Raw genomic sequence first — 14,854 nt, forward strand, 5'->3', positions numbered from 1 at the left:
TGGTATATTTTCTGGCCTCGATTGCTCGAAGTCATCGTCTACGTATTGAGGCTGGTCCTTTATACTCTTTATTCTTTCACTATTTCTTTCTTTTCACTGTGTGGCCTTCACTGTGGGCCGTCTCCTCTCCCGTCTCCTCGTCATCAACTTTGGCCGCTGTTCCCTCACCGCCCACCCCTCGCGGCGATCTCCCTTCTCCTGCAGTTGAGATCCCCTTCGGTCGCCCTGGGACTCACCGACATCACATCATGAAAGGCACCTCTATCTTCCAGTTCAAGTCATGGCCCAAGATCCACCAGCCGCTGCCTCGCACCCCGCGTGAATCCCAGCAACTCCTCAACGCTCTCACCTCGTCCTTTCGCCGCCAGCTCGACCACGCATACCCGGCATCCAATGTCTCTAACCATAATGAAGGCGATCGGCAGCCCTTGAATACCGAGTCGTCAGCTCATGCAACTGACAAGCATCTGCATAATATTCTGGATAACCCTTTGTTTCGAATTGTGCCCCCGAAACCGACACTAGTGTCTCATGATCGCAACGCGCTGCGCAGCGTGGAAGAACAGAGGCGATTGGCAGAAGAGCCCATGTTGGTATTTGATGAGCTTGTAGCGTCGGGTTCAGCCACTGTGCCAGCCGTCACTGAGTGCTTGAAATCACAGCTTGTCCTTGCGCGGTCTCGTGATGGTCACGGAGTGAGCGAGGCCATGAAAGCCTCAAGAGCCGCTTCAAGGGTAGTGAATTGGTTTTGGGCCTCGGACGGCGCTTCTAGGCGGAAGCTTTTACAGTCGCGACCCTGGACCACCGCATTGACCAAATTCATGGTTGCTGAGGGCCTTCATAACAACGTATTGGATTGGTTGAGACTGCTCATCAATCGAGACCTTGGCGGAGACAACGGCTTGATCATAGAAGGGCTCGCCCGGCATACTTTCAGCCACCTCCTTATCGATTTTCTGGACGCGGAGATTCGATATGGGAATGGTTTCGGCTCTGCCCTAAAGTTCTACCTGCGCGCGTGTCAATTGCATTTTGCCTCTCCCCAAGCTGATGCGTCCGCCGCCAAACCAATGCTGTTGGCAGCAGGTGCTCAACTGAGCCGGGTGGCTATGGACCAGAAGCCATCTATTGAAAATGTCTCGATCTATCTGTATGAAGAGTTTATGGATGTGATCTCTACCCTGACTTCTACTCGGTCGCTACTCTTCGCCTCCGTGGCAGTCTGTCATCCCTCGCAGCCTGACCCCCAACCTTTCATTCGCATCGTGGAAACACTCTCACCGAGCAAGTTTCAGAAGTACAACACAGCCAGGCGAGATGCCTTCCTCCGAGTCGGCTGTGACGCCCTTCGCATACTCATGGTCGACCGGGACAACTACCGAGGTGCCACCAAACTGGCGCAGCAAATGCAACATCTACTTCCAAATACGACAGATACTACCGCCAACGGGAAGTCCCGCAACCGCGCCTCCTCGGAGGACTATCTACTCAATCGTCTGGACTTGAACATGACTTGAAGGAACCCGTAAAGCTATGTTTTGAACATTCACGACCATACCTTGGGGCACTTCGGCAAGCAATGAAAGCCGTCATGTTTGTTTCTGGCTACATCCCGTACAGTGCTGGGCAGACGCGTCTCTTCATGACTTACGGCCTCTCTCAAAGTCTTGCCACCTTCATTTCGGAAACGGGAAGGATTGTTTGTCCGAAGGACGATCAGTCCACATTCCACCAGAGCACTCCATTGCGATGACGAAGATTGAACCAGGTACTCCGCACTGGCTTCCCCACTCTCGTTGCGCCCTCAGGAGAATCATATCCTCCCGAAGGCTTCCTTGGCATGCTTAGTGCTTCGACGCTAGAGGGCGACCAGCCTGGAAATGCATGGAATTTCTGAATTGAGGGTCGAGAGGAGCCTTTTATGGGGCTTCTGGATGGATTGGCCGCTGTGCGACAGTAATGGGGGTTGCTGGGGCGAATCAGCCCAGTCGTGATGGGATGAAACGGGATTAGCGTCACCCGCTGCTCTTATTATACGTCACCGAGCAATCTCACTTCACACCTCTCCCCACACCGATCGACTCCATTTCAAGCCCTTGTTTCTTCTGTAAACCATCGTCCAAGGCATATCTGTTGTCGCATTAAACCCGCGATCCTCCTTTTGCGAAATTTCTTTCTGTTTTGTCAAGCACGTGCCAGCACCTGACATCATCGATGACCATGGCCAGCCAAGGCTTCCCCGTGCAGGGCGCTCCCCTAGCTCCAGGTACGTTCTCCGTTGTCAGCAAATGATATATTCGTTGTAATTGGTTGCCATTCCCTTCTTGTACTGGGCTACTTACTCCGGAAGGCCGTTAGCTTGGCCGTCACTCGCTCATCCTGCATGGGAACTGTATATGCTGACTAATCGGTAACAGTCGCGGCACCTGAGAGCAACGAACAGGCACAACCAATCCATAGTGTTATGAACACCCCCCAGACAGACAGTGAGCCTGTCGCCGCCGAGAACGCAAAGGCTGCGGCAAACGTTGATAACCCAGAAGCCTCTAAGCCCCCAGCGGATACTCAGCCGCCTGTCATTACAGATCACCCTCTCGGTGTTGGTGCAGCCTCAGAAGCCCAAGCTCCAGTGGAAGCAACTGGTGCGCTCACAACAGAGCAAAAGAAGGAAAATTCAGAACAAGAAGAGTCAAAGCCCACGTCAGAGCCGAATATCGGTGAGAAGCGCGACATTGACTCGATTACGGCTCCTATCTCCGAGGATAAGGATAAACCTACCATTGAAAAACCGGATGAGTCCAAAACTAAAAAGCAAAAGACGGAACCAGAGCCTGTCACGGAACTCGCTCAGGAAACTGCCAAGGGTACGAATGGTACCGCACCTGCCCCGGCCCCTGGTGATACCAATCGAGAGCCGAAGAAGGCCGCACCCCCGAAGAAGGGGAAGGTAAAGGATGCCGTGAAGGAGGCCATTCCGACCGGTGGTATCGGCAGTCGGACTCGCAGCCGAACCAAACCGACTTGAATCTACGATATCGAGAGATCTTCGATTTGACACATGGTCGTGCTGCATATCATACTCAACCTGGTTGTCTGTTTCTTACCAAACATGTTCCTATTAAGGCTTTGAAGACGGTCTCGATCAATTGTGGCGGCTGGAGTCAAAAAATTTACGGAGGGATTCTGATCAGTATTAAATACTCAAAATTGCCTCGGATTCCCACAAGGATATACGGTGTCGCTGTGAGATCGTAGATTGAGAACTTGAGTCATCTGCACTATGCATTGGCTTTGCATTCACTTTTTTAAGTACACTTGAGGTAAATCCTGTGATGCCCTTCCATCGGGGACCTCTTTGAGTAAACGGCGCCGATGATCGGGGCTGACTCACATCTCCGGAACGGAACAACCGGCCCCGCTATCAGAGGGGGAATTCCACCTCTAACTGCTTTGCTCTTCTACTTCTTCTTCAATACTATCAATTGCTTAATTCACACAATGTCCTCACAGAAGATCTGGCTGCGCGCCGAGACCAAGCCCGCTGAGGCTCGATCTGCCCGTGAGTGCCCCGCCTACTTTCAATGGCAACTCTATCAGACCTTGGAGGCCGGATTACTCACAGCTTGAATAACTAGTCACCCCGACCACCTGCAAGGCATTGATGGATGCCGGCTATGATGTGACTGTCGAGCGCTCTACACAGCGTATCTTTGACGGTATGTATTCGAATACTTCCCTGCTTGCCTCGCGCACCCTTTCTAACTTCAGACAGACGAGGAATTTGCCAAGGTTAGCTCCAACTTCGTCGCCTTACCCCTACAACTACAAGATTGCTAAATCGTCAATTATCTATAGATCGGTGCTCCTCTCGTCGAGGAAGGATCGTGGGTCAAGGATGCGCCCAAGGAGGCCGTCATTTTGGGTCTGAAGGAGCTCCCGGAGGATGACTTTCCCCTCGAGCACGTGCACGTCACTTTCGCCCACTGCTACAAGCAACAAGGCGGTTGGGAGCAAGTTTTGAGCCGCTGGCCGCGCGGAAACGGCCTCTTGCTCGACCTCGAGTTCCTCACTGATGACATTGGTCGCCGTGTGGCTGCGTTCGGCTTCTCTGCTGGTTACGCCGGTGCTGCCCTGGCTGTCAAGAACTGGGCTTGGCAATTGACTCACCCTAACGGTGAGACTTTGCCTGGTGAGGTTCCCTATGCCAACCAGGACCTCCTGATCAAGTCTGTTTCGGAGGCCGTCGAGGCCGGGAAGAAGGTTGCGGGTCACTACCCCCAGATTCTTGTCATTGGAGCCGTGAGTTATCATCCAATCGTTGAAAGCTTATGTTTTGTCAATGCTAACAGCGTTGTAGCTGGGACGTTGCGGAAAGGGCGCCGTTCAGCTGGCCAAGGACGTTGGCATTCCCGAGTCCAACATCCTTCAGTGGGATATGGAAGAGACCAAGAAGGGTGGTCCTTTCCAGGAGATTGTCGAGTCCGATATCTTCGTCAACTGCATTTATCTGTCCGCCCCTATCCCCAAGTTTGTGACTGTCGAGTCCCTTTCCACTCCGGACCGCAAGCTGTCTGTTGTGTGCGATGTCAGCGCTGACACGTAAGTATCATCTGCAAGACTCCTGGCACGCATGGACATTGACCGTCATTTCCTATAGTACCAACCCCAACAACCCCATTCCCATCTACGACATTACCACCACCTTCGACAAACCCACCGTGCCTGTGACTTTCCCCGCTGGCAACCAGGGCCCGCCCCTGAGCGTTATCAGCATCGACCACCTGCCATCTCTGATGCCGCGTGAGAGTTCTGAACAGTTCAGTGAGGCTCTTCTGCCCAGCCTCCTCCAGCTGAAGAACCGCACTACTGCTCGGGTGTGGAAGCAGGCCGAGGACCTGTTCAATGAGAAGGTCGCCTCTCTGCCCGAGTCGCTGCGCCCTTGATAATGAGTATGAAGATCTATGACTTGATGGTATATTGATAGAATATCTGGTTGGATTTGGAGCAACAAGCACAAAAGAATAAAAGTCTTTGTATGTTCAAGTAGTATATCTCGGGACACTGTTCTCGATTATTTGCTCGAGACAAAATTTCATTATTCATTGACTTTGACTTTTGTAATCTTTTTATATCTTTCACTAGAAGTCGGAAGTCCTCAAGCGATAGTGACAACAATTCCGTATGTTTACCTAGTGGAGGTCTCTGATCTTGTGGAGACCATGTGTGACAAGTCAGTCGGAATTTATATTCTGAGACCTTTCAGTTTCTCCTTTCTCTAGTTTATCCCCCACCGGCGTTTTGAATAAAAGTCCTGAAACTGTGGTTTCCGAGTGACCCGATAACCCGACAGTGCATGCAATATAAGTAGGGCGCAGGACCCCTCCATCTGGATACAAGGCACGCTTGTCCAAAAACTAGCACCAAGTGCCCCCCAGGCCTCCAGAGATTCTTCCCCAGACTGCTTCCACGGCTCTGAAGTCGACTCCAGGCCCAAATGCGGGGTATTGTTGTGACGGATAACCGAAGCATCCGTCACGCGGAAATGACTTAGTGCAGGGCTTTGGGACAGAATGCAACGGCGAACATTGGGGGAAACCAATAATCTTCCACAAATGCAGCCTCAGGATCCAGCGGCATCGAATTGTGCCGACAGTAAGATCCGGATTTTAACCCGTTTGGTGCCTAAGAGCCGGAATGCGTTGCGCGACAAAACCCCTTCTCCGCATCTGAACCCTTCGATTCGTCCCCTCTTCCCCGGCCGAACCCGCCTAACCCAGCACAATTCTTCTTGAACCCTCAGCAGACACTGCATCTCGCCGTTTACTCTTCAGCTGCTCTTTCTCAATACTACCTACACACCCGGCGCTCCCCTCGCCACCGTTACGGCCAATTTGACGATGTGGCGATGAAATTACAAATTTGATCTTGATACATTCCGCCTACGCCACCCTTCCCCAGAACACCCCCTCCTCCACTATACCGCGCCTTGATGCAAGAAAAACCGACCACGGTCGCTGCATATGCGGCAGGAGCCTCGCTCGCCGCAGTCGCGCTATTCTACGTCTTCGGTCCCAACTATACGATCGATGGCGACGAATCTAATGACAACAACCGCAAAAAGAGCATCGTGGGCCTGTCCAACCTGGCCAATGACTGCTTCATCAACTCCGTGTTGCAGGCACTGGCCGGCCTGGGCGACCTTCGCGTCTACCTGATCCGCGAGCTGCACCGACGCGAGCTAGACGGCCCGGAGGTTTACCACGCGGTGCCGGGCCCGAACGAGCTCTCGCGCGGCCAGCGGCCAGACAAAGTGCGGGAATTACAACAAGGGATTATTACCAGGGCATTGAAAGAGATGCTGGATTCATTGAATGAGCGCCCCATCTGCAAGAAGACCATCTCGGCGCGCGGGTTCATCCAGGCGCTGGAGTTCGCCTTCCGCACCCGCATCAGCCGGAATCAGCAAGACGCGCAGGAGTTCTTGCAGATTGTCCTGGAGCGACTCTGCGACGAGTACCATGCTGGTGTGCGTGCGAGACAGCGGGCAATCGGACTAAATAGTGCGCCTGCTGGCTCAGGCGACACGGGAGCCGTGCCTGAGAGCCCGACCGAGGTGGAAGTACGGATTGACGATGGGTCGGAGAATGGTCTGCCGGCCATTATCGACACGAAACTGAAGGAAATTGACAATGAGCCTGGATTCCTATTCGAGGGCAAGTTAGAGTCGCAGATCGTTTGCCAATTTTGCCAGTACCAGTATAAGCCCAACCAGACGGCCTTTGTCAACCTTACGCTGCAGGTGCCGCAAAAAAGCTCCACGACTCTGAACAACTGTTTCGATGGCCTGTTGAAGACCGAATATATCGAGGATTTCCGATGTGATCGCTGCCGTCTACAGCATGCCGTGGATTTTAAGATCCAGGAGCGAGACCGGACGCGTTCAAAGACCGAGCAGGAGCGGTTGGATCAAGAGATTACGCGCATTCGTGAAGCATTGGAGACGGACCCTGAAAATGAGCTGGAGGGAATCGTTCTGCCACCGTCGGATCTCGCGCCCAAGCGACGAATTGCACGGCATATGCGCATCGTATCATTCCCCAAGGTCATTGCGATTCATCTGTCACGGTCAATATTTGACCGCAGCAGCTCAACGAAGAATGCGGCCAAGGTGTCGTTTCCCGAACGCTTGCCTCTGGGAGGCATCCTGAGCCAGACCTGGTATAAACTGCTGGCCATCGTCTGCCACAAGGGTAGCCACCACAGTGGCCACTACGAGTCCTTCCGTCGCAATCATCTGTATGCCCCGTTTTCAACGCCAGAGGCCTTCAGTTCCTACGCTCAAAGCCGTGTGAGCAGTGTTAGCACTTCAGCAGCACCGAGCCCGCGATTGGCACCACGCAGTAGCCCGGACGCAGACATGGGCGGGAGCAGCAGCATCTCAAGAGCGACCTCGACCACATCGCTCTCGGCCGCCTCGCCCACCTCACAACTCACGCCTTCCCTGCCGCGTCCTACGACCTCCAGCTCGCGCCGCTCGTTCCAGAGCAGTCGGTCTCGTTCCCGCTCGTCGACCCCTCAACAAATCGCCGATTCGGATAGCAACAGTCCGACTCCGGAAAGGGGACGATTCAGTACATCGTCTGCCCCGCGCCCCTCCCGAACCATTCCCCGCCCGTCCACGGAGACCTCCACGGGGGTCAGTTCGCGGCTTCGTCGCCGCCGCAAGCCGAACGATCGCTGGTGGCGCATTTCGGACGAGAAGATCAAAGAGTGCAAGACCTCGGACGTGCTGGGCATGCAGAAGGAGGTCTATCTGCTGTTCTACGAGATTGAGCGGCCGGACACGAGCCCAACGGTGGCCGAAGAGCGGCTATGAGGGAGTGATTATTTTTCGAGTCTCTTATTCATGTAGAAGACCGTGATCAGTATATAAAGAAAGACCTGTATCGTACGTGGAGGGCGGCATGGGGCGTTCGAGGTTGTGAGGACATAGAGATAGAAGATCCGATCATACTAGTTCGCATCTTGGATATAAACACAATGAACTTGATTGAACGTTGAAATCATAGAGGCCGCTAGCGTCCGGTAGTGGATCGGCTTGATGTCAGGGCAACCCCTTAGAACCCAACCTCGACCAGGCACGCGCAGATCCAAAATCCAGCGAGCAAGACATAACCGGATTGGAGGACAAGTGGAACTGGTCGAGTAGCAGGACAGAGCCGGGTTGCAATTACATACCCAGACATCGAGTTTCAAATGCGGCCCGTGAAGCATCGAAGAGCGGCGAACGGCTTCGAATCGCATTTGAATTCCTCGGTTCCCCGCCGTACACGAACAAATTACGGAGTCGACGGGACCGCAAGGGATTAATTCTTTACAGCTGCCCCAATACTAGTTACAGCTTCATCGTACGGGGTACACCGTAGAGAGATAGTCTCGTAGCATGGACGGTTCTTCCGGACGTTGGAAACGGCTTTAGTTTTGCTCCTTGCACGTTGCTAGCTGCTAGCTGCCCCACGGCGGGGCAGCAGAGCGTATACAACACGAAGCCGAACGGCAACGCAGATCGGGCCATTGCGGAGAGACCCGGGACGAACACAAAGGGCAGACATATAAGGTGGTCCCTAGCCACTCGATGATCTCATTCCCAGAGTTTCTACCCTGAAATCACCGTGACCTCAACAGACCCGTTACTGGTTGCCCGAGTCTCCACAGCCACCGGTGAGTACACGAGAGTCTTCACCGATGACGCTTCTGCCCCTCCAAACAGCTCAAACCGTGCCGGTGTTGCCCCTCTTTATTTAACACGCCCGTTTTCGTCGTTCGGTAAAGCGACTGCTTTTCTTACTTCTACGATTGAACTGACTCTTCTCTCCTTCTTCTTTCCTCCTCCCAGATCACATTTCTTAATTCATCATTATCATCATGGGTGTCCTTGAGAAGCTTAACCGCAAGGCCGGTGTCATCGTCGGCGATGACGTTCTCCGTCTCTTCGAGTACGCTCAGGAGAAGGAATTCGCTCTCCCTGCCATCGTATGTTCCGTCCCGTGATTCATGTGCGATCCTCGAGCTAACCATCACTAGAACGTCACCTCCTCCTCCACTGTCGTCGCTGCCCTCGAGGCTGCTCGCGACCAGAACTGCCCCATCGTCCTGCAGGTCTCTCAGGGTGGTGCCGCTTTCTTCGCCGGCAAGGGTGTGAGCAACGACGGCCAGGCTGCCTCCATTGCCGGCTCCATTGCCGCTGCCCACTACATCCGCAGCATTGCCCCCATCTACGGTATCCCCGTCATCCTTCACACCGACCACTGCGCCAAGAAGCTCCTGCCCTGGCTCGATGGCATGCTCGCTGAGGACGAGCGCTACTTCAAGCTCCACGGCGAGCCCCTCTTCTCCTCCCACATGATTGACCTGTCCGAGGAGCCCGTCGACTACAACATCAACACCACCGCCGCCTACCTCAAGCGCGCTGCCCCCATGAAGCAGTGGCTCGAGATGGAGATCGGTATCACCGGTGGTGAGGAGGACGGTGTCAACAACGAGGATGTTGACAACAACTCCCTCTACACTCAGCCCGAGGATATCCTGGCCATCCACAACGCCCTGTCCGCCATCTCCCCCTACTTCTCCATTGCCGCCGGCTTCGGTAACGTCCACGGTGTCTACAAGCCCGGCAACGTCAAGCTCCACCCCGAGCTGCTCTCCAAGCACCAGGCCTACGTCAAGGAGAAGACCGGCTCCAAGAAGGACAAGCCCGTCTTCTTCGTCTTCCACGGTGGCTCCGGCTCCGGCAAGGAGGAGTTCACCGAGGCCATCGGATACGGTGTGGTCAAGGTCAACCTCGACACCGACATGCAGTACGCCTACCTGAGCGGTGTCCGTGACTACATCCTGTCCAAGAAGGACTACCTCATGTCCACCGTCGGCAACCCCGAGGGTGCCGACAAGCCCAACAAGAAGTCCTTCGACCCCCGCGTGTGGGTCCGCGAGGGTGAGAAGACCATGAGCAAGCGCACTCAGGTCGCTCTCGAGGACTTCAACACTTCCGGCCAGTTGTAAATTGCCTGACCGTGGGTGATTTTAATTTTTTACGATCGCCTGATACTTTCATACTTCCATGCCGAAAAAATAGGTTGAGCACGCCTGGGGACGTGTGGTGTACCGGTTGTATGTAGCGATGAATTTCGACACGTTGTAATGAAATGTCCATATCCATTTTCTGGGAAAAAAAGAATGCATGTAAACATTTTCCAAGGCTGTTCAATGTAAGGGAACTCGTAGAAGTGTATGCCCGAGGGTAACCATCTTAGAGGCACGCTGAAGTACTATTAAAAGCTGCACGGCACTAGGCCAAACCTTGCACTTGGTGGCGGTGTTCATGTGACGTTGACTGTCGGGTTTGTTAGCCTGTCAGTCAGCAAGGTAAGTCTGCAGGCCGACAGAAATGTGTTGCTGTATAGAAAAATGCTATAGACATGCAGCTATATGCCTGCAATTGCAATTGGAATGGCAACAGACCGAGTCTCCAGTCCATGTGACGCCACCAGGAGGGGCAGTTGATGCCTCGCTGCCTGAAGGACGAGGCTTGATAGAAATGACACCTGAGGCTCCAATCCAGTGTGACCTCCTCCGTGACCCCTTTCCGTGACCTCCCCCTGGAGCGGTTGTAGGTACGTGTGTACAAGTCAGGACTTGATTTCCAAAACGTGTGTCAGTGTGACCGGATGTCCATCTGAACCAAAGCAACCGATGTTCCAGATTCACCCCTGTGGGGCCCGTGATTGGCCCTCCATATGTTACAGTGAGACGGCCTGCCAATGATACTACGCACGATGGGGCAGATGGAGAGCCTTAACGTGTCCCAGCGCCACCAGGTACACGTTTTGCATGCAATTATTTACCGGTGGAATCGACTGGAACCGGTGTTGACGGACTTCTGCGAAAGTCAACTTCAACGCAGATCGGCAACGCCGCTAATCTTCTAATTATAACCCGTTCTGGACCGTACGGTGCCGCCAGTGCCCACTTTTCTTTCAATCTTGGGCCTCTTGTCTCACATGCGACTTTATTTTCGGTTTTCCTTTCCTTCACTCTCCGCAGTTCATGTCGGTCCTCTAACCTTCTCCCGGCTCTGAACTTCATGCCGACTCGTCCTTCGTTTTATTCGTGATCTTTGGATATGGATCCGCGCCAGAGCTTGCAGCTCCGCGACGACGGGACTGATCAGTTCCTTAAGCTTATCGCGGATCCCTTCCAATCCGCTGTACGTTCAAATGACATACGCTCATGACGGTTCAGAAGCTGACAACCCCCAAGTTTACAGTCAGTGCCCTGTGGGCCTCGCTGGGCACCTCCATCGGCGTCTCTATCCTCCTCACCATCGCCTTCTCCCTATTTCGTCCTCGTCATTCGCTCGTCTATGCGCCCAAGGTCAAGCATGCCGACCAAAAACACACCCCGCCCCCGGTGGGCAAGGGCTTCTTTGCCTGGATCAAGCCTGTAATCCGTACTCGCGAGACACAGTTGGTCGAAACCATCGGCTTGGATGCGGCCATTTTCCTTCGCTTCACAAAGATGCTGCGCAATATCTTCATCTTCATCAGCATTATTGGCTGCATGGTCATGATACCGGTCAATATGGCCGAGAGTCAGAAAAACAATGAGACCTCGGCCCTGTCGGCACTCACTACCATGACGCCTCTCTACGTGAATTCCAAGGCCATCTGGAGCCAAGTCGCGTGCGCCTGGGCCTTTGATGCCATCATTGCATTTTTCCTCTGGAGAAATTACCGGGCCGTACGAGCGCTGCGGAGACGGTATTATCAAAGCAGCGACTATCAGCGAAGTCTGCACGCGCGAACCCTCATGATAACCGACATACCCCAGGCAGACCGTTCCGACGAAGGTATCTTGCGACTTACCGACGAAGTCAACCCGACCGCCGCCCTCCCCCGCGCAGCTATTGGCCGCAATGTCAGAGAATTGCCCCGGATCATCAAGGAGCACGAGGAGGCCGTGCGGGAGTTGGAGTCGGTTCTCGCAAAATATCTCAGGCGCCCTGATCAGCTGCCCGTACAGCGACCGATGATGCGCCCACCGCGGAGTCAGCACAGCAAGCACCCCAATGGCAAGGTGGACACCATTGATTACCTGACCGTGCGTATCCGCGTACTGGAGGAGGAAATCAAGCATGGCCGCGCGTCGATCGACCGGAGAAACGCTATGCCTTACGGTTTTGCCAGTTGGGAGAACATCGAGCATGCCCACGCCGTGGCTTGGACTGCACGCCGAAAACATCCCAAGGGCACTACGATTAGCCTTGCACCGCGCCCTAGCGATCTGATTTGGGAGAACTTGCCTCTTTCCAAGCAATCGCGTAAATGGAAGCGATTTGCCAATACTCTCTGGGTCACCCTGCTCACAGTGGTGTGGATCGTTCCTAACGCCCTCATTGCAGTGTTCTTGTCTAACTTGAACAATCTGGGCAAAGTCTGGCCCAGATTCATGACTTCGCTGGAGGCCCATCCTGACGTTTGGGCTGCTGTTCAGGGTATTGCCTCGCCTGCCATCACCTCGCTCGTGTATCTGCTGCTTCCGATTATTTTCCGACGCCTGTCCGTCAAGGGTGGCAGCAAGACGAAGACCTCTCGAGAGCGCCATGTCCTTGGCCAGCTGTACGCATTCTTCGTCTTCAACAACCTGATTGTCTTCTCGCTGTTCTCTGCTGCGTGGACTTTTGCCTCGAATGTGATTGACAAGACCAACCATAATGAGAACGCCTGGCAGGCTATTGTGGACAGTCAGCTTTATAGCCAGCTGATGAGCGCTTTGTGCACTATCTCTCCTTTCTGGATTACTTGGCTTCTACAGCGGAACCTCGGCGCTGCCATCGACCTTGTACAAATGGTCACATTGGCCTGGGTCTGGTTCTCGAAGACCTTCCTATCGCCTACCCCTCGACAATCTATCGAGTGGACAGCGCCTCCGCCGTTCGATTATGCCAGCTATTACAACTACTATCTGTTTTACGCTACAGTTGCCTTGTGCTTCGCCACCCTACAGCCCATTGTGCTACCCGTGACAGCTCTGTATTTCGGGGTTGACGCCATCTTGAAGAAATACATGCTTATGTATGTGTTCGTGACCAAGAACGAGTCTGCTGGCTCTTTCTGGCGCGTTCTATTCAACCGCTTGATCTTCGCGACCATCCTCGCCAACGTCATCGTTGCTTTGGTTGCTAGGGCGAGAGCCAACTGGACTTTGGTGTTCTGCATCGTCCCGCTGCCGTTTTTGATGCTGGGCTTCAAGTGGTACTGCATGAGGACTTTCGATTCTGACATCGACTTCTACAACCGCGCCAATCTTTCCGATGCGGAAGCTCTGGGTGTCTCCAAGTTTGGTAAGAAGGCCGCAGATCGTCTCAACTCCAAATTCGGTCATCCAGCCCTCTACAAGAAGCTCATGACTCCCATGGTCCACGCCAAGGCCGCGGAGGCATTGAAGGAAATCTACCAGGGTCGTCTCGACCATGGCGATATGGCAGGCGAGTACTCGGACATTGCCATGAACCCAATGATGGCCTCCAAGCCCGGCAAGGCCGAACCGGCTCCCTTCGAAGTCGTTCCAGAAAACCAATTGGACTTCTCCTACTTCAAGGACCGCGCCGACTTCCGCGAAGAATTTGGCGGAGGTATCTACGGCCGCCCGGAGGATCTCATGACCGAACGCTCGCAGACGCCGCGTAGCACCCTGGGAGGCGAGTGGTCACCGAGCTCATCCCGAGCCTCTTCTCCCGCCCCGTCTCTACCGTCAATGTCCGGCCTGAAGATGCATGAAGGCTATGCAGAGCCCTACGTCAACCCCGACGGAGTCCTCGTCCACCCGGCCTTCCGCGTTCCGCTCTCACGAGGCAACAGCGACAGCCCCGTCGGTAACGGCCTTTACCAATCCGACGAGAGCGAGACTCGACTCCTGAGCTCCGCCCAGGTCCCCGCACAGACCGAATCGGCGAACCACCTCGACCGCTGGCGCACGGGTGGTTACGGCCCTGTCGAGCAGGACGACGATCCGTACCACACCTCGTACGAGTCGTATCGGGTCCCGCGGTGATTACCCATATTTCCTTGAAATCTATCTGTGCATAGACATGTTTGTTACTTTGATAGTACTTTGGCGAATCTGCTATTTTTGGGATTGGGAAGGTCACCTTTTGGATACGAGATCACGATTACTTTCTTTAATCCTTTGCATCGAGTGGCACTTTGGAAATAGTCTACTCATACTTGACATCTGTACAAAAATAAATATTTTTCTTTCCAACCTTGCAAACTTGGTTGTTTCGGGCACAAGCCTACTTGATGTGTAGATGTACGCCGTAAGCATTCCATGCAGATGCAAACCGAGTAACGGCTTTGGAATGTATTCATTAGGCAAGAGATGCCAAGCTCGTCAGCTTCTTGAATAGCCGCAAAAAACCTTGAAGGCGTAAAAGGTTTAAATACGGTTATTTTAAGATTAGGTAGTTCTGGAGATATAGATTCTTCCAACTCCGGCTGAACTAAGGTTCATGTTCATGCTGTACATGTTTGTTGTTTCTTGGACCGTGTGTAGTGGCGCCGAGTACAGAGGTCCCCACCGCATGAACTTCATGACGCCTCGATCTCCAGGGTGATCCATGTGAGGAGCTCGGAGCCGATCTTTTCACTGGTACCGTTCCAATCCAGTTCGAAAGCAAGGAAAAGACAAGCCACGGGAAATGATTAGTCGGGAATCCAGGGTGTGACCGGGTGTCGACGTAACGAATGCGATGCCGATGACGTCGGTGACAGCCAGAATCAAGACATGGCCCAACTAT

General features: G+C 53.7%; 6 protein-coding genes across 6 annotated transcripts; all 6 read left to right on the forward strand.

The window, feature by feature from the left end:
• Positions 1 to 248: 248 nt before the first annotated feature.
• Positions 249 to 1,517, forward strand: N7498_003290 (uncharacterized protein; the record flags this gene model as incomplete). The annotated part of the gene is made up of 1 exon (XM_058450352.1): positions 249 to 1,517. One exon carries the CDS (start codon positions 249 to 251, stop codon positions 1,515 to 1,517), a length of 1,269 nt encoding a protein of 422 aa, XP_058309814.1.
• A 703-nt stretch (positions 1,518 to 2,220) lies between these two features.
• On the forward strand, positions 2,221 to 3,025 carry N7498_003291 (uncharacterized protein; the record flags this gene model as incomplete). Its single annotated transcript, XM_058450353.1, has 2 exons — positions 2,221 to 2,266; positions 2,418 to 3,025. 2 exons carry the CDS (start codon positions 2,221 to 2,223, stop codon positions 3,023 to 3,025), a joined length of 654 nt encoding a protein of 217 aa, XP_058309815.1.
• Positions 3,026 to 3,498: 473 nt separating this feature from the next.
• Positions 3,499 to 4,943, forward strand: lys1 (saccharopine dehydrogenase (NAD+, L-lysine-forming); the record flags this gene model as incomplete). The annotated part of the gene is made up of 6 exons (XM_058450354.1): positions 3,499 to 3,559; positions 3,636 to 3,716; positions 3,773 to 3,789; positions 3,856 to 4,299; positions 4,358 to 4,599; positions 4,658 to 4,943. The coding sequence occupies 6 exons, from the start codon at positions 3,499 to 3,501 to the stop codon at positions 4,941 to 4,943; spliced, it is 1,131 nt and encodes a 376-aa protein (XP_058309816.1).
• Positions 4,944 to 5,989: 1,046 nt separating this feature from the next.
• On the forward strand, positions 5,990 to 7,876 carry N7498_003293 (putative ubiquitin C-terminal hydrolase; the record flags this gene model as incomplete). The annotated part of the gene is made up of 1 exon (XM_058450355.1): positions 5,990 to 7,876. One exon carries the CDS (start codon positions 5,990 to 5,992, stop codon positions 7,874 to 7,876), a length of 1,887 nt encoding a protein of 628 aa, XP_058309817.1.
• A 757-nt stretch (positions 7,877 to 8,633) lies between these two features.
• Positions 8,634 to 10,132, forward strand: N7498_003294 (fructose-bisphosphate aldolase FBA1). The gene is made up of 3 exons (XM_058450356.1): positions 8,634 to 8,721; positions 8,897 to 9,033; positions 9,085 to 10,132. Exons 2-3 carry the CDS (start codon positions 8,926 to 8,928, stop codon positions 10,057 to 10,059), a joined length of 1,083 nt encoding a protein of 360 aa, XP_058309818.1. The 5' UTR covers positions 8,634 to 8,721; positions 8,897 to 8,925; the 3' UTR covers positions 10,060 to 10,132.
• A 1,047-nt stretch (positions 10,133 to 11,179) lies between these two features.
• Positions 11,180 to 14,109, forward strand: N7498_003295 (putative DUF221 domain protein; the record flags this gene model as incomplete). The annotated part of the gene is made up of 2 exons (XM_058450357.1): positions 11,180 to 11,263; positions 11,317 to 14,109. 2 exons carry the CDS (start codon positions 11,180 to 11,182, stop codon positions 14,107 to 14,109), a joined length of 2,877 nt encoding a protein of 958 aa, XP_058309819.1.
• Between the last annotated feature and the right edge of the window lie 745 nt (positions 14,110 to 14,854).

Source organism: Penicillium cinerascens, assembly GCF_028974065.1.
Source record: "Penicillium cinerascens strain IBT 15544 chromosome Unknown contig_24_segment0_segment0, whole genome shotgun sequence".
Classification (NCBI taxonomy): domain Eukaryota; kingdom Fungi; phylum Ascomycota; class Eurotiomycetes; order Eurotiales; family Aspergillaceae; genus Penicillium; species Penicillium cinerascens.

Bases quoted from the DNA above. Each gene is read 5' to 3' on its own strand.
- N7498_003294 (XM_058450356.1), top strand. From the start codon at position 8,926: ATGGGTGTCCTTGAGAAGCTTAACCGCAAGGCCGGTGTCATCGTCGGC. The intron at 9,034-9,084 runs GTATGTTCCGTC...AACCATCACTAG, and splicing joins AATTCGCTCTCCCTGCCATC to AACGTCACCTCCTCCTCCAC.